Source organism: Fusarium keratoplasticum, chromosome 5 (genome assembly GCF_025433545.1).
Source record: "Fusarium keratoplasticum isolate Fu6.1 chromosome 5, whole genome shotgun sequence".
Lineage (NCBI taxonomy): Eukaryota > Fungi > Ascomycota > Sordariomycetes > Hypocreales > Nectriaceae > Fusarium > Fusarium keratoplasticum.
This window is the reverse complement of record NC_070533.1, coordinates 2,080,458-2,100,174: the sequence shown is the minus strand read 5'-3', so window position 1 is coordinate 2,100,174 and position 19,717 is coordinate 2,080,458. Positions and strand designations below refer to the sequence as shown.

Here is a 19,717-nt window from a genome sequence, read left to right as displayed (position 1 = left end):
CCGCTGATAGCGATAGCTGAGCAAAAGGTCGTCAACAGATACGAGGGAGTATGTGAGTATGCTTTCATCATTCTAGAGACTCAATTGAGGCCCAGACGTGTCTGCATCGTCTTGTTTCGTCTTGAGATGCAAAACAGAGGACTTGTCGCGGATATTGGCTGATTCTTACTACTCCCAGCGTCACATTGACCAATTCCAACGAGCCGCATCTGCCGGGGAACCACCCGCCAAATCTACCTTTACCTACCGACGAGCCTCCTTCCCAAAACCAACGTGTGGGTCGCCATTCTTCCAACCTAACAAGAACCCGATCTCATCAAGTTTTCCCCATCATGATAGGATAGACAAGTTACAAACTCCCAAAGTCCGATGCCGCTCTCGGAGTTCGAGCTCTTGCCTGGCTGACATTGACATCCATCGAGTGGGTCTCCCCGAAACTGGAACTGACTCAGCGGGCCACGCGCTCCTGTTCGTCAGGCGCAGCGGTGCACATGACCTCATCGACCCATTCCCGAACGACACCTCGAACAACAGAAAGCACTCGAGCAACTTCTCAGGGGTTTGAGCCAAGTTGGGCTCCAATTGCCCAATTGCAAGCTTCAATTGAGCTCGAGCTCTTTCCAGCTAGTTCTCGATCCCCTTTTTTGAGCCTCATGGAACCAACAAACCCCCTAAGATCAAACCGCGACTTCAGCTTCCCCCTCCTCCGCGATCGCTCATGCATGAGCCACACGTCACAGCTCGCCACTCATGGCGCCTCTCGCGACGACCACGCCCGAGGTATCCGCTTCGTTCCAGAAGCAACAAGAACCAGTAGACTCCAAGAGAGGTCCCATGATCGTCCCTATGCCCCATTCTTATCGCAATCACCGACTCTTTGCTTCAGTTGCAGTGGACAAGTGTTCAAAGCTGTTTGGGAATTACGCAACTCGAGGCCGAGTGCTTGTGATATCTCCAGATGGGCCATTATGCTCAGAGTTGGCAACATTAGCGCGTGGCTGGCGTCGTGACTTTCCTTTGACTCCCCCTCGAGAAGCACCTTATCAACCCATCTCGGCCATGGCGTAACCATAATCATGGTTCACCTCATAGTCATGACTATCTGCATACGCTTATAGATATCGCGATACTCTATCTTGATCGTATCATCTCCTATCAAGTTTAACTCGGTTGCCTTCCGAGATTTGAGTTGTGATATCACTCTTTAAACGTTATCGGCCTATGGCGCAACATGATACGCAATCATGCTCATCCATGAGATTGTCAACTAGGCACCGTGAGTCAAAGGTCAGTTCGAGATAGGGCGAATGGATGCCTATCATCGGCCTTCATCTCACAGTGTTGGCTTCCTCGTTCATGTGAATGCACCCCTAGGCAAACGGCTCGATATGCGTCAAATCATGTCGATTAAGCTTGGTTTTGGTTCTCATTTTTTCCCTGCTGCCATAGCTCGCCTCTATCTCCTCGTTTCGCAAAAGAAAACTCATTAACTTACGCCTAAAGTACACTTGCAGCTTCATCCTCATTCCAAGTCTAATCAAACATGTGCTTCCCGCTCTCCCCCTTAGTCGTCCCTTCAGCCTGCCTATCTGGCTGCCGACCTAACGGCGTCCCATCTTGGAAAACTCGTTCTGGTATCGCAGCTTGAAACCGTTGCACAGTGCTCGCATGTCCGGGTACTGGTAACCCTTGAGCTCAAAGCCCTGCGGGATCGTTCGTACCGGCAGCCCTATCACCTTGGCCGTCCGGCTGGCCTTGAAGCACAGCCAGAAGTACCCAGGGTGCTTGGTGTCAATGCAGAATGCATACGTTGACTGGTTCGGGTTGGCGTTGATGTATGTCGTTAGCCAGTTCTCTGCAGCCCCTTGTTAGCATCATGCCCCCTGTCTGATCCAATCCATCTTGTCACACTTACCCGTCTCTCCCCGAGATCGGCTCTGGAACTTGTCGTGCCGCATCATCTCCTCCACCTTGCGCACCATGGCCTTGACGTGCTCCACGATCAGCTCGTCCAGATCACTGTACGTGTACTTGCCGCCAACGCGCAGCAGCTTGCCCACCGAGAACTCCGTCTCCTTCTGCATCTCCAGCACGTCGATGTGCTGGTAAACGCCATCTGCAACCTTCCACGTGACCGCCAGATGATCGTTACCCTTGGACGAGGGACGGATAATCACCTCACCGTTGGGTTGCGATCCGAGGTACTCCTCGGCCTGGATACCGTTGAATGGCTTGAAGTTGGGATGCTTGACCACACGCTGCGTTCGGCCCGTGGTCTTGTCCTTCTCCCGCAGCTCCTCCTTGTCCGCCGCTTCAAGGGCGTAATCCCACCCATCACGTCCAAAGTTGATTGGCCGCTTGTACGGAATCCGCAGCGAGTCTTCCCGCATTGACAACTTGGCCATGAAATCCTTGTAGTTGATGTCCAGGATCTTGGCCTGCGCTGTCTGTCCAACACTGAGCACCTCCTTGATGGACGCGCGGTGGCTGGCTTCATGAGCCTCGACTCTGCCCTCGATACCACAATCCAGCTTGACAATGGCAAAGTCATCCTTGACAATTCGCACGTTGACGGGCACAATCATGCCGTCGCAAAGTGTCAACTTGGTTTCGCCAGTGAACATGGTAAAGATCTCTGAGGCCGTTAGCAGGCCAAAGTTCCTTCGCAGCTCCTCGTAAGGAGCCTGGAGTTCGGCACGAATCGTCTCCAGAGTGGCTCGCTTGCGTTGACTGTAGTTCCTCTCAAGCTGCTCTGCATACTCCTCCAGGACAAGCTCGTTGACTTTGTCCTGCTCATCTTGCTTAAAGAGTTTCCGCACGATTGCACCCGGGCCATTCTCGTCTGTCTCAGCCTTGACGTCTTCCTCGTCAAGCTCCAGAGCGTCGGCCGCCATCTTGCGGCCAAGTTCGTAGTCTTCAGGGTGCACACGCGTGTTATCCAAAGGGTCAGAAGACGGGTTAGTGGCCTCGTATTCGATGAAGAGGAAACTCGCGCAGTTGTTCCACACCCTGGGGCCCACGACTGGCAACTTGCCGCTATCGGGATCGCCAACGAGCTCATCTCTGGTATTAACAGCGCCGCCGTTGGCATTGATCGCCTTTATCACGCTCGAGGCTTTTCGTGGTCCCAGACCCGAGACGTACGGCAAGAGGTTGGCAGTGTAACTGTCGGTCATGGCTTCATTAATGTCCACACCACAGAGGTTGACCATGTCGACCATGGCCGAGTCGAGATACTTGGCCAGCTTCTCGGGAGGGAGGAGGTTCTGGCACGGGTGGTAAGAGAGGGAGGTAACATCCCTACCGAGGGCCGCGTACTCCTTCATGGGGTTCTGCATGTAGCGTGCCAGAGCAACACAGTACCTTGTGACGGGGTTGAGGCTCGGGTGCTCGGCAAGCGCTCGGGGGCTGTCCTTGTACAGGCGGGCCACCTCGTCGTTCACCACCACAACCTCCAAAGGCTCTGTGCGGTAGTCGTTTGTGTCTGGGTCCTCAAACTCGGGACCCATGAGGCCCTTCTCGGTAACCAGAGTCTCCAGGTCACGCACAAGCTTGTTGGTATCGGCAGACCAACCGCTGACACCAATCACATCGGGTCGACGGCGGTTGACAACTTCAACAAAGTCCTCTCGCTGGCGCTCGTCTCGAGCAAGATTGCCAAACTTTCCTTGCTCAATCACTCGCCCATCTTCCTCGACCCAAGCCCAGCAGACGGGATCGCGAGCAGGGTCACTCATACCGTTGGAGAGAACCAGCACACGAGGAGTGGTACCCAAAATCATGCCCTTGGGTTTGTAAGGCGCCTGGTCGAGTCGCTTGGCGTACTCTTCTCGGCACATCTTGAGCACCTCATCCTGACAGAACGTTCGGATAACCTCCTTGACGTTCTTGGCAATGATCTTCTCCAATTTGGGGTATGCGACGTCGAGGACCTTCTTGCGTTCTTCCCGCCATTGTTCCGCTCGATCACTGAAGTTCTCCGACTCGAACTCCTGATAGAGCTGCCTGCGGAAGTCGTATCTGGCGGGCATATCAAGCTTGATGCTGACCAATCCTTCCTCCTCGGCCTTCATCATCTTGAGGAAGAGCTCAGGCTGATGAACAAGGTCGGCAATGGCCTGGTTTTGCAAGTACTTCACCTCGTAGTAAGGGTGAGTCTCGTCGATCCTGCGCAGTCCCTTGTCGGTTCGTCGACAGCTGATCTCAGCAGCCTGGTAGTACGAGTTTCGGAAATGCTTGCGCATTCTCGGACTGGCAAACAGCTCCTCAGCATACATCTGTCGTGCTGCGTTCATGACCTGATCGCCTGTGCTGAAGTTATCATCAATCAAGCTGTCGGCCAAGTCCATAGGATATTGAGCGTCATCATCAGGAGACACCTTCTTTCCCTGTCGCAAAGCATTCTTGGCGAGCTGGTCTGCGCTAATGCCATAGGCACGAACAAAGTTGTATGCCTTGCCCTGGCGGACTCGCTCCAGGAGATTCGACTTGGAACCCGGCCGCTTCGTAAGGGAAAGGTTGCCAGCCATGGCGGCAAGGTCCTTGAGCTGGGGTCCATATTGAAAATGCAAGTAGTCCTGCAGATCCTGGAGTTCCTCCATGGTTGTGGCCTCGGGAATCATCTCCTCCACAATCGAGTCGTTGATATCCAAGCCTCGAAGGTTCTCAAAGGTCTTTTCGAGCGAGTTTCTCTTGTCCACGAAAGATCGGAACTTAATATCCAACTCCAAAATCTTCCAGAGGTCATCTTGGTTCAGTAGCTTTTCGGCACTGATGACATATTCAGGGGCATCAGGATCGTCGCGGTTGGGGTTGCGCGTCTTTCGAGTATGAAGCAGGTAGTCTTTGCGGTGTTGGAAGACGTAGGGCACTTCCACCTCATCGACAATGAAGAACTCGAGGACTTTGCCAACAGCTTTGCCGAATGGGCTCTGCAGATCGGGGGCCAGGCCCTTCTTTGGCCACAGCTGGTTGGTAATCCACCGTGCCTCCTCTCTGAACTGCTCGGCGGTGAGCTGCAGGTTCTTGAAGTTCTTTCGGTCGAGTTGGAATCGTTCAGGCTCGTCGGTGAAGCGGATCTCGTTATCCTCGTCGGTCAGGAGCTTCTCCTTCAGCTGGGACGGTTCAAACACATCCTTGAGTTCGATGGCCTGCTCCTCCCTTTCACGGTCTTCTTCCTCCTCTTCCATCTGGAGTGCCCAGTCGTAGTCCTCGCCATTGCCGAAGATAGCCTCCATGTCGTCCAACGCGTCCTTGTCCAGATTGGTGGTGTCAATGACATGACCAACACCGCGATCTCTGGGTCGGGCGACTTCAGCATCTTCCATCTCCCGTGCTTTCACATCCGGGTCGTCGGGGAAGTCCTCTTCGATGAAGTCTTCAAACTCGTCGACCTGTCCTCGGTATGACCTGCCATAGTTTCGTTGCTCGCCCGCGTCATCTTCGTCGTCGGAAAAGATTTCTTCAAGGCCACGACGCTCGGATGCGCGATCTTCGCCGCGATGGCCGCGCTTAAGACGTTTGTACTGGGACTGTGGTAAAGGTTAGAGGTGCCAAGGGGTCGAGGTCGCGCAGGCTGCCGTCATGAAAACTCACCTGACTCTGCGGCTTGGGTCGCTCGCCAAATTGTTCGCCGATCAGCTCTAGATCATCTTCATCTAGTTGCTCCTCCTCTTCACGGTCGCGATGCTCTCGCTTTCTTTTGACCACGGGTCGCACATCAGCGTCATCCTCGTCAACGTCGTCTTCGTCCTCATCTTCGTCGACGATGAAACCTTCGCGAACCTGTAGAATCAGCGCATAAGCCACAGTGCCTTATTTTAGAGGCTCGAGGCCAAAACAAACCTTGCGAGCTTCCTCTTCATCGTCATCGTCTTCCTCCTCCTCGCTCGAGTCTTCGACGGCAGGTCTCCGTCTGCGGTTGCCACCATCATCCTCGTCAAAAGACTCGTCGTCCTCCTCGTCGTCCAACTCGGCCTCCCCAGAGATTAAATCGCGCATGCTGTTGCTCATGTTGACGATTTGCGATGCTGCCGCGCAGGCAACAAAGCTTTCTTGGTCGGCTTCGGGGGTCGATTGCTCGAGAACTGAGCGAGAAAGTCGGTCGCGAGCTTTTTCCCAGGCTCACTGGACTCGCGTTTTCAGAGAAGAGGAAATAAAGATGGGAGAAGTTTGATGATGAGCTTTCCTGGAAAGCTTCTGGTATTTGGTATTTTTTTGGACATGCGCTGGAAGAGCAACACACGTGCAGCGTGCAGCCTTGTCGCGACTGGCAGGGGTTCTCGGAAGCAGTGATATTCCGGGCCGAAGGAGTGCAGCCTCTCTCAGCTTTGGCGTCTGCTCTTCAGCGCCCTGACAGTTTACTCAAATAAAAGTACATCCTAAGAGCGATGTCCCGAAGTTTCTAAACTTAATCCTTACAATATTCGACTCGAGTTCTTAATTCTACTCTTTACTTCAATGAAAATGTTCGTTCAAATATCCTAGGACCAGCCATGAGAGCACACAAGACAGAGTGTGGCGTTGTGGCTGGAACTTCCCCTTTCGTATTAGGCATGGTGCAATGCAGAGAATTCGGGGCGCCGAGGAGGATTCCTGACATAATCATTCATCCAGTGATCCATGAAAGTTGAGCCTCCTCATTGATGCTGGTCTGGATAATAATCTACACAAGGACAAGGCGTTTGGCTCCATGCGCGACACCGATGGTGAATTTCTTAATGCAACCTCACTCTCTTGCAAACGGAGCCGGATTCAATTCGTCAAAGTCTCCAAAATCTCACTCAAACCTGGTCCAAGTGCCGACCTCGTGATAGTGCCGAATCGACCGGTGGTTGCAGGAGCGTCTGGTCTATCATCCCTTTTTTCATGCTCAACCGCGGGACGAAATCATGCCTGTCAAGCCTCGCCTGAACCTCCTATCTAAATGGATTCCGCGTATTCTTATTCTACCAGTGTCGTGATTTACGGCAGCCACGGATGTCGACCAGACGGAGCCGGGAGATGGGGGGTTGGTTGACCTGGTTGACCTGTCGTATGAATCTAATGTAGGACCTAAATTATCACACAGCTCCCATGTTACCTCGTCGCAATCCTGAGTCGATGCGTGCACCTAGCTCGAGGCGTGGAGTGTCTCAAATCCCTACCTGGCCAGTCTCCATCCCCAATCGCCAACCAGGGGCATCACCTCCTGGGCTTGGGCTTGGGCCTCAATCAGCCGCTATAATTACTCCGTGTTATAAACCTTTACTCCGTCCCGTCGTCGTCTCTCCCCTTACAGCGAGTGGCCCACCAGATCTGAGGTACATAATTTGGATGACCGCCGCTGCTGGTTTGTAGAGACGGTGATTGTATCGCAAACCCGTCTTGGCCCCCTTTTCCTTGATGTGATTTGTTTGCCGCCTTGGTCCTCTCGACGTCCTTTGTTGCGCCTGCGCCTGCGCCTCCAGCTCGCTCAGCGCACCTCCAGCCACTCCCGTCACGTTATCGTTGGTCGAACCCCGCCCTCCACTGGCCACTGTCCTGCCTGTCCGCGCCTAACCAGGAGCCGTGATAGACGACACCCCGTGCAATCTTCAGCGACGCTTTGACCAGACCTCTTAATAAGTCCACGGTCGACGGATACTCTTGGTTCTTTGCTTCGCATTCTGTCAAAGAACTCTTTCTTCTCCTCGGCGACGCCACCCAGTCATCTTCTGCTGCGACCTAGTCACAGTGTGCTCCGACGCCATCTGGACTCCAGATCACTTCACCGAACAGCAATTCCAAGCGAGAATCTCAACGCGGCCCTCGACCCCCCCTTCGATCGACGCGGCTCTTGTTCTGGTCGCTGCTTTGATCGATACTCGTGCATCTCAGCACTTGTCATCTCCACAGGCTCCCGAGAGCTGTCGTCTTCCTCCGTCTTCATCCTCGATCTTCCGTCGCGGGGAGCATCAGCCAGACACTGGCTGTGTCTGACTGAACTCGACTTCAGGCCTCGCTACGCCCAACCTCTACATCTCCTCTACCCTCACTAGACGAGCGCGATCGCTCACCCGACGTCATCATGGCCGATCCCTTTGCTCCGCGCTCCATGAAGCGCAAAAACGTCAAAGGTCTTGCCCTCAAAGCCGCCGCCCCTCGACCCCCACCAACCGCCGAAACCAACCGACACGACTTCAACTCGGGGAGCCAAGATGCGGGCAGAGATGAGCAGTTGGAGATTGGAATCGAGTACAAGCTGGATCTGAGACCCGAAGACCTCGAGATCGTTAAGGAGCTGGGTTCTGGCAACGGCGGCACCGTTAGCAAAGTCAGGCACCTCACAACAGGAACTGTCATGGCTCGCAAGGTAGGCTCACCACCACCGGCCCAACTTTGCAAGACACTAATGGTTTCAGGTCATTCACGTCGAAGCCAAGCGAGAGATACGGAAGCGAATCGTTCGAGAACTCCAGATTATGCATGGATGCCACTCCGACTACATCGTTACATTCTACGGTGCATTTTTGAATCCCAACAATGATGTTATTATGTGCATGGAGTACATGGACGTTGGGTGAGTATGGTTTGGACTAGTTACAGGGGACGCGATGGCTGACTTAATGTTTAGCGCCCTTGACCGAGTCTCGAAGGTGTTTGGTCCCGTCCGTGTCGATGTACTGGGAAAGATTGCCGAAGCCACTCTCGGCGGCTTGACATATCTCTACACGAAGCATCACATCATGCATCGTGATATCAAGCCATCCAATATTCTTGTCAACTCGAGAGGCCATATCAAGCTCTGCGATTTTGGTGTTTCGGGCGAGCTCGTCAACTCCATCGCCGACACCTTTGTTGGAACCTCTACCTACATGGCCCCCGAGCGAATCCAGGGAGAAAAGTACACGGTCAAGTCGGATGTCTGGAGTTTCGGTCTCAGCATTATGGAGCTTGCCATTGGCAAGTTTCCCTTTGCGGCGAGCGAACAGCTGTCGGATGGTGACTGCGCCCCTGCTGGTATCCTGGACCTGCTCCAGCAGATTGTTCATGAGCCGGCGCCCAAGCTCCCCAAGAGTGATGCATTCCCCAGCATCCTCGAGGACATGATCCAGAAGTGTCTCTACAAGGAGCCTGAACTTCGACCAACTCCCCAGGAACTTTTTGTAAGAGATGCAGCCCAGCCTGTCTGACATTTACTAACGGAACCAGGATCGCGATCCCTTTGTTCAAGCCGCCAAGAGAACACCAGTCGATCTTCGAGAGTGGGCTATTGGACTGATTGAGCGTGACAACCGGAAATCCCATCTTGCCCCTCAACTTTCCCCCGCGACTCAGGAGCTCCTCCGGTCGAGCGATTCCCCTACTCAGAGCCAGCCGCAACCCGAAGACCGAAGCCATACTCCCACCTCTGGCGAGATCCCCATTGCTGGGGCTGGAATCATCTCTCCTCGGGATCAGTACGGTTCGAGCCACAGCCGATCGCCACCTCGCAACGGCTATGGCTCTGCCCGCACGCCGGGTTCGGCGCATCCTGGACTGCCCCGTGTCGCCACGACAAACTCGATCCCCAAGGTGTCGGGCTACCCTGAGAGTGCTGGCCCTATGAGCGCAAATGCTATGACATTCAGCCTGCCGGTCCGACCAGCTCCCCCTGGTGGCCCTCTTCCTCCTCCCCCACCTCGTAAGGAGACTCCCGACGAGCTCCGAAGGGAGAACCGAAGATTTGGACTGCCGCCAAACCCGGGCTATGGCGTATAGAGCGCCTCAAACCGTGTGATGCCCAAAAGCTGTACACTTTTACACCACCCTTCCCGCACATATTGAAAACAGCGGCCCAGCCCCCCTGATACTCGTTTAGCATACCTCGGCGCACTGTTTTGAACATGTTTATCGTGGTCTCTAGACAGACCATCATCACACTCAAATCACTACATAGCTCGTCTAGAACCAGAGGCCTGATCACATCTATCTCTTGAGGAGGCAGCGGATCTGGTTCGATCTCGGTTCTGGGGGTTTTTTCTTCTGTATCTAGCCGTGTAGGAGGAGGGCCCTCGTACAGGAATTAGGACCACGTAGGAAAGCCAGATGAAATGAAATCAGCGTTTGAGTAGGGATCTTTATTTTGCTTGGTGAAGAAAAAAATTGGTATCGTTCTTGTTCAGCGGCTAGGTGATACATGTCCTACAGAGCGCCGTGTTGTCTTAATTTTCCCCCATTTCATTCATCATCCATTACCCGTCCAACAAAGCCATGCTCGAGAATATCAACCAGCTCATCCAGCGTGCTGATGACCAGGTCCGTGTGGACGTGTTCGGCCAGCTCTCGATTCACATCATTGACCAGCAGCACCGTAGCAGCACCAGCTTTCCTCCCAGCCGTCATGTCATCGATGGAGTCACCCACCATGATGAGTCCACTGGCGTCTCCCTCGCCGGTCCCGTCCTGCAGGCCCCAGTCCTTGGCAATGTGCAGGATACCAGCGGGGTCAGGCTTGGGTGGCCGAAAGTCACGGGTGATGACGGGGTGAAAACGAGAACCCTCGAGGAACTTTTCCAGGAGGTTCTGCACGGGGACCTCAAAGTTGCGGGTGCAGATGGCCTTGGGGATGGAGTTGGCGTCGAGGTAGGCCATGAGGGTCATGAGGCCCGGCTGCGGGGTCTGCGACTTCATGGCCTCGCGCTCGATGGCGCGGATGGACTCGAGGGCCGTCTTTTGCTCGTGATCTGGGAGGGTGTCGATGTGCTCGAGGATGTCTGTTGTCTTTGGGATTCCAAGGACTTGCCTCATCTCTCTAAACATGTAAGTCTGAGGTTGGCTGTGAGGTGGTTAGCACTCATATTCAGTGTATGACAACCCAATTGAATGGTAGTCTGAAGCAAAGTGGCACAACAACAGCCAAGGACCATCCCAATTCCAATGCTGCAAGCCATTATCCCTCAATATTCCACCTTCAAGACCTCTTGAACCAGGTCCTACGCCTCGGTGTAGGGTAACGAGCCGAGCCGGGGAACTGGCTGGGGTAAAAACCCTCCGAGGCGCATAACTAGATAAACGAAGCAAGGGGAAGCGCCGATCTTACCAAAGCGTGCCGTCCATGTCAAAGACGACGCCCCGGAGAGCGGGAGTGTCACTGGGAACGTCATGGGGGCCCTTCTTCAACGGGACAAAACGCTTGGGGGATGACGATGCCATGATGGAAATGGCTCGGCGTAGCATGCCGAGAGGGTTGAGTATGTGCGGGGGAGAAGGAGTTTCAAGGAAAGGGTTGAAGGGTGTAAGGTGACACAGAAACTAGGCTGCCTCCTTCTGTCGCTGACCAAGCTTGTGAGGTCTGCTTCTCTAGGAAATGAATGCTGTTGCTGATTTGAACGATGAGGGCATTGACTGAGAGATGACGCTTTAACCTACCAATTTAGGAGTGGGGGGACGAGGATAACCCGCGGGCTACTAAGGCTAGGTGCTAGTCAATAAGCCACGCTTTGTTGTTATTTTGACGTCTTGAATAACCTCATCTTCTTATCAATCGCCCAGACCCTTATGGCTAAGTAGAAAGTACCGAGGTATTAGATAGGTAGATAGATATTGTGGCACTTCTCGAGCAGGCGACTGAAGTTTGGTCAGGAACGGTTGGACTATTGCTGACTAGGTAGGTATCGTGCACTATACAAGTCATACCTACCCCATGGCTCAATCACAATTGGTGTTAGGTAATTATACGCCCGTATGCAAATATGGACTCAAAGAACCCGATGAGAAAGCTTCTACATCCAGTTTTGATTGATGAAACCTGACCACCGTAATTGAAGTAACCCCTTGTTCCACCTCGGAAAGACTTAAACTGAATCCGTTCCTCCTCCTAGTCAACCCTAGCAGCCGCCTGAACCCCAAAGTTCAAAGACAATGCTATTTGAACCAACCCTGGCTGATGCCTCCCTGTTGCGCTGGACGGAACGACTCCGAACGTCCAAAAAGCTGTCGATTTCGGACATCTCAGAGCGACTGCTTTATTGTCCTCAGACGTGAAGTCTATGGACTAGATCCGCCTTTCGGTTGCTTGTTCTGCATATTGAATTTGGTGTGGCAATGCGTTCTGAAACGAATGACTTGGTTCGTAGCTGGTGTCTGAGAGAAGGCGATTCTGCTCTCCCCCATCAAACGACAGAGTATGGACCTGGGATGACTCGCAAACTCGATATGCACGATCCGCGGGCTATGGTTCGTCACCCTTTTGAGACAGTGGTCGCCAAACCTGACGACCCTTCCCCCTAATATGTAAAACTGCCACTGGAATCATCGTTGCTGTTCGCTTGGGTCACTATTTTTGGGTTGATGGTGGAGGATTGGCAACGGCAGTTGTATCCTTTCTGATGACGTGGCCTGCGCCGAATATGATGTTTATATCAAGGGGTGCCTTGATCCAGTCATCTATGGCTGGCGGGGGTCCGTCAGACATAGTGAAGCAATTCGTAACGCGCGTCGGTGTTCGAGATGGGTAACCAAGACTAGTCGCAAGAGTATCGGGAGATGTCAGGCGTAGTGCTCAAGTGCGCTTACTGTGTGCTTAAATAAACAGAAAATGTATATTGTAGTGTGGCTCATAAAGCCACCCAATAGATTCTGCCTTAGCTGTAAGTCGGGCTGAGGGAGGCTGTGAGCCTGGCGGTGAGCCCAATGGCTGGGAGCCGAAACCAATGAGAAACGGGTTGATAATTTATCTCGCAAGCTGCTACTACTACGCGGTTGGAAATTACTAAGAGTGCCTCCAAAATAATCACCAGAGCTAAGTCAGGATGTCATACTAACTGGTAGACTCGTGAGAAGATCATATTTCTACTTGGTGGCTGAAGATTGGGTGGCCGTGTGTTATCCTTCGGGGAAGAAGGTTATGGACTAGGATCCCACGAAAAAGGAAAAGAACTGCGGTGGCGGGCTGTACAAGTGTCCGTCGACATGACGTTTCCCCCTGGCTTCCTCTTGTATCTCTGCGCTGTGCTTGAACCGGACTTGACGTGGATCAAACCTCCATCACCCTGGATCGATACTTGGTATACATGGGCATTGTGGTATACGAAATGACCAATGAGTAACTGCCACGATCTTGCGCAGTTATGAAATTACAATTACTTCTCCTGTAGCTTAGTTACCCTGGCAAGCCCCCTGGGCGACCCATCCGCCTTGTCGGGCTCTACAACTGCAAGGTCGCCTTGGCTACTGAGTAGAGAGGCACAACATGATTTCTGAAACGTACATTTGGTGGAGAGACCTGGGTTCGAGCAAGAAGATAATCCTGACGCTTTCCTGCTCGGCTCAAAACTTGATCTGCACTACGATGTGGTTGGCTCCAATCCCCGTCGTGACTAGGCTGGAGGTTTATGCCTCCTCATAGGACAACAACTATATGAACATATCACGAGTGAGTATAAAGTCGATTAATATCGATGAATTAGATGCATCCTTGCTTAGAAGTCACGCTCTGTGGTTATTTTACAGAATTGAATAGTTTCATCCTCTTATCAATCGTCGAGGCCCCAGTTTCCCCCTACACTAAAAAGTATCATGATTGTAGATCAGCCAGAAGGCTCATGTGAGAGAGCTCATACATGCCTTGATTGATGAAACTTGGATACTGCCACGTCAAACAGACTTCGAATGTCTTCGGCCTTGCTCGTTATGCTCAGTTGATTCATTCTCCACCCTCAATATCTTTCCAATCAATCCATTGACCGTCTGGATGTTGAATTGCCAGGACAGCGCAGTTCATATCAACCTTGAACACCGCCGTCCTGGTCCCTTGTTCCCCGGGGATAGCCTCCTCGAGTAAAGAAGATCGCCAAAAAAAGGGCATGTGTGTCGCGAATCCAACCCATACGAGACAGCTCATCAAGCTTGACCCTTTGGGTTCGTAGCGGCTGGTTTCCTTTGAACATAACGAGTGAGACGCAGAGGCAGGGTGTGCCATTGGAAACTTCGGTGTGGGATATGAATTCTTGCCGAGTCCCTTCCCTTGATGACTTCAACCTCTGTATTCCCCGGAGACCGTCGAGTAACTCCATGGGGCACTTTTGGATGGAATCTATATCCACGTCCTCACACAGCCATTCCATGTAAGCGTTCGTTATCCCGCGTCGTTTCCGATTGAAGAGAAAGATCCGAGTTCGGTCTTCACTATTTGCGAATGCCAGTGGTGGCTGCGCAAAGGGAGAATCTAGACAGCCTCGTCCACTCTCGGCACATCTCATCATCTTGTTGATTAACGCTTCCGCAAAAATATTGACAGCGCCAGACCAAGTCTCGATGCTAAGATCAGTAGTTTCCACTATTGCCGCTTCTGGTATCAAGTGTGCTGCCATGTGGAGGAGGGTCGCATTTCTGGTTTCTCTCTGGAGGTGTGAGGGGGATTCGGCGTGTTGTGCATGGTTCACCTCCTCGCACCGTAGGATTACCTCCTTTTCAAGTTCACGTATGAACCGATAAGTCAACTGCATCACTGGGTGAACATTATGAGTGATGGCCTCGATAGCCGCCTGATGAAGGGGGCGTTCCAGGTATACGCCAAATCGTTCGTCGTGGTGCTGGTGATCAATGGTTCCAGGAGCCGGAAAGCTAGGAACCACAAAGCAACCAACGCTGGGCCCGGGGAAATCATTCCGCCATATGTAATCCATCAACTGGGCTCTTCTTTTGGCTGCTTGCTTCCAGTTTCGTCTTCGGAGTGGCATTGTATCCTTCCAAATGGATGATATGATACTCAATTCGCGTCGACGATCAAGGCGCTCCTGTTCTTCCTTATTGAACTGCATAGGTTTGAACTGGAACGATTCGAAAGGTCGGGAGGATGCGCCAGCGGATGAAGGTTCGTGATCGTCCTGGGCCCGTGGTCGGCTTCGACGACCTGTAGCACTGGGACTGCCGTTGCGCTGGCCTGGCCTTTGATCACCTGAGTCCGAGTCGTCGGAATCATCATCGAAACCACCACTGTCCGTCTTGCGCTGTCTCCTTCGCTGATCAGAGGATGTCGCTCGACTAGGGGCTGGCGGAGGAGGAGGAGGATCTGCTGCCACGGATGTGTTGGCTCTGCGGGAGACGTGACCGGCGACGGTGCGATACTGAGGTTCTGGGAGGCGGGCCTTGATTCCCTTCAGGGGATGGTCATTGCTGTCTTGGGAGGCCGACGTCTTGGACTTGACCGGCCCCAAGCTCTGATTCATGTGATCATTTATCTGATTGGGCTCTATTTCCGCTAGTTCGGTCGCCTCGTGGTTTTCTGGAGTCATGTTGAAGCAATTTTGTAGGGGGCGAGAGGTATTCAAGATGAGCAGCTGGTGTTTGGCCGTAGTATTCTTCGAAGATATCTTGATAGGGGATAACACTCTGTGTGCATCACTACTGAGTTATATAGACAGAAAATTCGCGTTGCAGGCGGTCTGCCTCACCAAACTGCCCGCCCGATTCTGCCTCGGTCCCATGTCAAGCAGGCTGGCTGCGAGAGGATTGGGGCCCAATGGCTGGAAGCCCAAACTGACGACTGCGTTCAAAAGTGCCACACAAGAGGTTGAAAGCAGAACGGCGATAGGCTGTGCAAAAGCCCTTCGAATGAACCCCTTCACCAGGCTTTATTTTAGAACTGCGAACACACTACGGACAAGCTGGACTTTGTGTGAACCAGATACAAGGGAGGCAGCCTGATCTGATATTCGGAAACGGGGGCTCTGTAGCCAACACAAATGATCAACAAGAGCCTTTGATGGAACAAGAATTCTGAGATTGCAACTGATTATTCTGTGACTTCGATACTTGTAGGCATCCGCCACTTCATTTCGCCTTGTTGGGCGATACACCTGCAAGGACCTCTTGGCTGTGTCGGTAGTATGACACAGCCTAGTCGTTAGACAGTACATCAAAGTGCGTCTGACTACCTGGTTTGAAGACTGTTCTGCAATGCATCCGATGCTAAATGTTCCAGAGTCTTCGAAATGTCGCAAAGAGCATCAATACATACCCGTGTTTCTTCAGAAACACAACAGGGCTCGACAACACAGATATCGTCCAGCAACACAGAGAATGCACCCCCGTTAGAAGAGGAAATCCAGCGCAAACCGTGGAAGTTCATTGGTTACAAGGGATACACTGAGTTTATATCATCTGAGGATGACTGGTTTGTTCTCCGACGCTTTGGTACACTCAACGTTCGAGTTGCCCTTGCATTGCAAGACGAGATATCAGTTTTGGAGGAGCAACTTAAGGAGCTGGATGAAAGCTATAGCCGACGCGAATCGCCAGACCGACACAATGGGAGGTTTCGAGGAGACGCAGAAGACCGAAGGGCCTTGACCGAGCTGATATCGGACAAGCTCTACAGGTATAGTGAGTACACCAGAACAAACTTAATTGACATGAAACTCATGGGACTCCACGAACTAGATGCCTTTGTGCTTCAGCAGTCCAAGCTCCGAAGGTTTCCCGAAGCACCCCATCGCGACATAAGAAGCATCAGAAACTGGCACCATAATCACGACTATGTGGCAATAGCAGCCGAAGAGCAAGAGTACCTGGAGCATGAAAAAGATCTCATCTGCCTGGTGCAGAAAGACAAGACACCTCTGCGACGCCTCATAGACACCTCTCTGACTATCCGAACGTTGCCAATATGGAAACACAAGGGCAAGGCAGCAGCAGAATATGACGCTGAGCATGTCTCTTACTACTCGGATTCTCGCATGGACAAGACTGCCTCTGTCGTGATTGTTGCTGTTGGCATCGTGATGCTCATCACGCCCATCTGGGTGCTCCAGGCCATGGACGGGTTGCGGGCCAAACTGGCGGTTATCACCACGTTTGTGCTCGTATTTCTTCTGGTACTGTCATTTGCAATGGCTTCGAAGCCCTTTGAGGCTCTTGGAGCGACGGCAGCGTAAGACTTTCATAGCGTTTCACAAGAGTTGTTCTGACGGTTTATAGGTACGCGGCAGTGTTGATGGTGTTTACTCAACTGGGAGAATCGGAGCGATAAAAACGTTGAAGCTGGAGTGGTATCATCTAGGGCAGTCCTTAGTGGTTTCCTGGCACGTTGACATTAATGCGTCAATTTTGGCTGAATTCTCGGTTTCTCATTTTCTCAACACAGCCATCATCTCATATTCGTCGAGCCCAGCCTCCTCCCCCTGTCTCTTCTCTAACTCCGTTTGGTGCTCGTTGGCCAAAAAGCAAGGCTCAAAGACATCCCAGTCGGCCATAGGCCCCAGCCAGACAATGGTCTGTATGCGTAGATCCTGCTCAGCAATGGCTTTCATGTACTCGGTGACTAGAGCGGGCTGTCGTGGGTAGACAAACATCAAGGCTGTTACATCGGGATCTTGCAGTCTTGAAACGACGTCCCAAGTACCGCGAACTGTGTATATGGCCTGCTCTGGGAGATATCTGTTGACCGGGGGTTTCCCACTCAACTGCTGGACTTCGACGCCTTCCACGTTGAAGCTGGGAGCCCCTGAGTCGTCTTTGGTCTCGGCATGGGCGAGCAAAAGGGCCTCGAGTAGCCCTGAGCCGCTCCCAATAGAGAGTACAGTCGATGTTCCGTTTGGATTGGCCGCGCTGGAGAATATCCGGGTCAAGATTTGAACGAGTTTGGATGAAAAGCTGAGACAGCAGTTTGGGTGGCGGACGGGGGCATCTTGCAGGCTTGGAAGCTCCAGTGTAGGATTCATGATTGTGATGGATGTAACAGAAGAGAAGATTGTAGAGGATCGAGTTAGTGCGAGGTGGGTTTTGAAGTGGATCTGCTTCCTAGATCGATTATATAACGGATTCAAAGAGACTTGAAGCAAATAAAGCCTGCAATTACTGTATAACCACCACATAGTCACAATAGACCGATATCCATAACATGGATGCTATCAGTGCGATTTAGCGCCCAACTTATCAACGAGCCTCCAGTAACTCTCTGCCGAACCTTGCCTCACAGACTTGCCAATGAGGATCATGACCAGACACATGCACCAGAGCACAAGACCAAGGACTGCAATCAAGATGAAGGCATTCTTGAGTCCCAGGTTCTCAATCATTGGAACGACTGAGTAGGAGAAAGCAAAACCTGGATAATGTGAGAAGAAAACCCTGAAATAGGAGGTGAATCTTTGTACTTACCCATGAGGTTACGAATCAAAATAGACGTGACGAGGCCCTCACCTGCCACCTCCTTGTAACTGTCCAAGATGTAGTTGAAAGCCAAAGCCGACCCGATCGGCAGAGTCACGCTGATGAGGCCAAGCCCAAAAGCGATTCCTACCCAGTGGAGGTGGTATGCGGCGCCAATTCCATAGAGCAGACAACCGGCTGGATGCGCGACAATGCACACGAGGCAGAGCCACAGGCGTTGTTCTGGCTCCATGATGCCCCCGTTTCTCCTGGCAAACCACACGGCCATCCTGTCGCTCGTTGTGCTGCAGAGGACACAGCCGATGGAGACACCGACAACTGCGGCCAGATAGAAAAGACCAATAGTGTTGGTTCCAAAGTTGTATGGCTCGTTGCCGAGGATGAGAGCCAAGGAACCTCCGACCACGTTATACCACGAGAGGATACCGCCGACGAGGAAACCGCTGAAGACAATGGCCGGATATCGCAAGAGCTGAAAGGGGAGGAGGATGGCGCGCTTGGTCGCTGGTCGCGGCGACTGAAATCCCCATAGAGCTAGCCTTTGCACAAACGTCTTTGGCTGAGCCAGGTAGTCAACTTGGCGCCCAGCAGAGATCGAAGCAGGTCTCTGCTCAGCATCCTTGGACTCTGACTTTTCTGAGGGTTGCTCCGGCGCCGCTTCCATCAACCCAGGGGTATCTTCGCCCTTGGCGCTTATCTCGAGAGCTTCAGCAGGCACTGTTTCGGGGCGACTGAACATGGTCTCCTCAAAGAAGAGAAATGTGAGGACAGTAAGAACTCCGCCGATAATGGAAAGAATGTACTGAATCCAACGCCAACCATGGGCTTCCGCCACAAAGCCAGAGGCAACAGGGCAGAGAAAGGCGCTGCACCAGAGATTCCAGGAGTATATGCCCATGTAAAGACCTCGCTCGTGGATAAAGAAGACATCGCCGATGATGACTTCGATGAGAGTTTCCATGGGAGACGAAACAATGCCGAGAATTATACGGTTGACAAACAGCTCGGCTCGTGACTCGACGTAGGCGGACCATAGAGTGACAAAGGTAGTGAGCAGAATCGAGGCGACCAGGGTAATGCGGCGGCCATAAGTGAGGGCGACGTTTTGAGTGATGAGAGTCCCCCAACCTAGGAAGAGATATAGCAGGCCGTTGCCGGTACTGAGGTCGGCTACGGATATACCCGTGTCGGCCTCGATCATGAGGTATGCAGGGGACAGGCCCGAGATAATTGCGGCAGCCAGAAAACACCAGGTCATTGCCCAGAAGATGTTGAACAACTTTCGTCTGGGAGTCCAAGCAAGGGGGTCATCCGGGTGATCGCTGGGTTGGGGGATGAGGACGATGTCCTTGTGGCCCTCGCCGTGTTTGGCATGGACCACGCCCTGTATGTCGACGAGCTGGACGGTGCCCGGAATGGGAGTGGAACTCATCTTGTTCTAGAAACAAGAAGATTGAGATAAGATAAAGTTAAGTTGAAGATGATCCTTTGCGATGGATGGTTGATGTCGAATAGATCGACGAGTTGTCGCAGGTTGAGCTGGTTCTTATGGACATGCCATCTCTAGCGGCCGAAGCGACTAAGCCTTGAGAAAGGCCAAGAT

General features: G+C 52.6%; 6 protein-coding genes across 6 annotated transcripts; 2 read left to right on the top strand and 4 right to left on the bottom strand.

Annotated features, from left to right (window-relative positions):
* Positions 1–1,601: 1,601 nt before the first annotated feature.
* On the bottom strand, positions 1,602–6,012 carry NCS57_00728300 (Transcription elongation factor Spt6; the record flags this gene model as incomplete). Its single annotated transcript, XM_053057139.1, has 4 exons — positions 1,602–1,855; positions 1,916–5,531; positions 5,596–5,784; positions 5,845–6,012. The coding sequence occupies 4 exons, from the start codon at positions 6,010–6,012 to the stop codon at positions 1,602–1,604; spliced, it is 4,227 nt and encodes a 1,408-aa protein (XP_052913334.1).
* Positions 6,013–8,047: 2,035 nt separating this feature from the next.
* On the top strand, positions 8,048–9,720 carry NCS57_00728200 (uncharacterized protein; the record flags this gene model as incomplete). The annotated part of the gene is made up of 4 exons (XM_053057138.1): positions 8,048–8,332; positions 8,382–8,539; positions 8,594–9,125; positions 9,172–9,720. 4 exons carry the CDS (start codon positions 8,048–8,050, stop codon positions 9,718–9,720), a joined length of 1,524 nt encoding a protein of 507 aa, XP_052913333.1.
* Positions 9,721–10,179: 459 nt separating this feature from the next.
* Positions 10,180–11,178, bottom strand: NCS57_00728100 (uncharacterized protein; the record flags this gene model as incomplete). Its single annotated transcript, XM_053057137.1, has 2 exons — positions 10,180–10,777; positions 11,042–11,178. 2 exons carry the CDS (start codon positions 11,176–11,178, stop codon positions 10,180–10,182), a joined length of 735 nt encoding a protein of 244 aa, XP_052913332.1.
* Positions 11,179–15,935: 4,757 nt separating this feature from the next.
* NCS57_00728000 (uncharacterized protein) lies at positions 15,936–16,877 on the top strand (the record flags this gene model as incomplete). Its single annotated transcript, XM_053057136.1, has 1 exon — positions 15,936–16,877. The coding sequence occupies one exon, from the start codon at positions 15,936–15,938 to the stop codon at positions 16,875–16,877; it is 942 nt and encodes a 313-aa protein (XP_052913331.1).
* A 192-nt stretch (positions 16,878–17,069) lies between these two features.
* NCS57_00727900 (uncharacterized protein) lies at positions 17,070–17,663 on the bottom strand (the record flags this gene model as incomplete). Its single annotated transcript, XM_053057135.1, has 1 exon — positions 17,070–17,663. The coding sequence occupies one exon, from the start codon at positions 17,661–17,663 to the stop codon at positions 17,070–17,072; it is 594 nt and encodes a 197-aa protein (XP_052913330.1).
* A 189-nt stretch (positions 17,664–17,852) lies between these two features.
* Positions 17,853–19,546, bottom strand: NCS57_00727800 (MFS domain-containing protein; the record flags this gene model as incomplete). The annotated part of the gene is made up of 2 exons (XM_053057134.1): positions 17,853–18,049; positions 18,103–19,546. The coding sequence occupies 2 exons, from the start codon at positions 19,544–19,546 to the stop codon at positions 17,853–17,855; spliced, it is 1,641 nt and encodes a 546-aa protein (XP_052913329.1).
* Between the last annotated feature and the right edge of the window lie 171 nt (positions 19,547–19,717).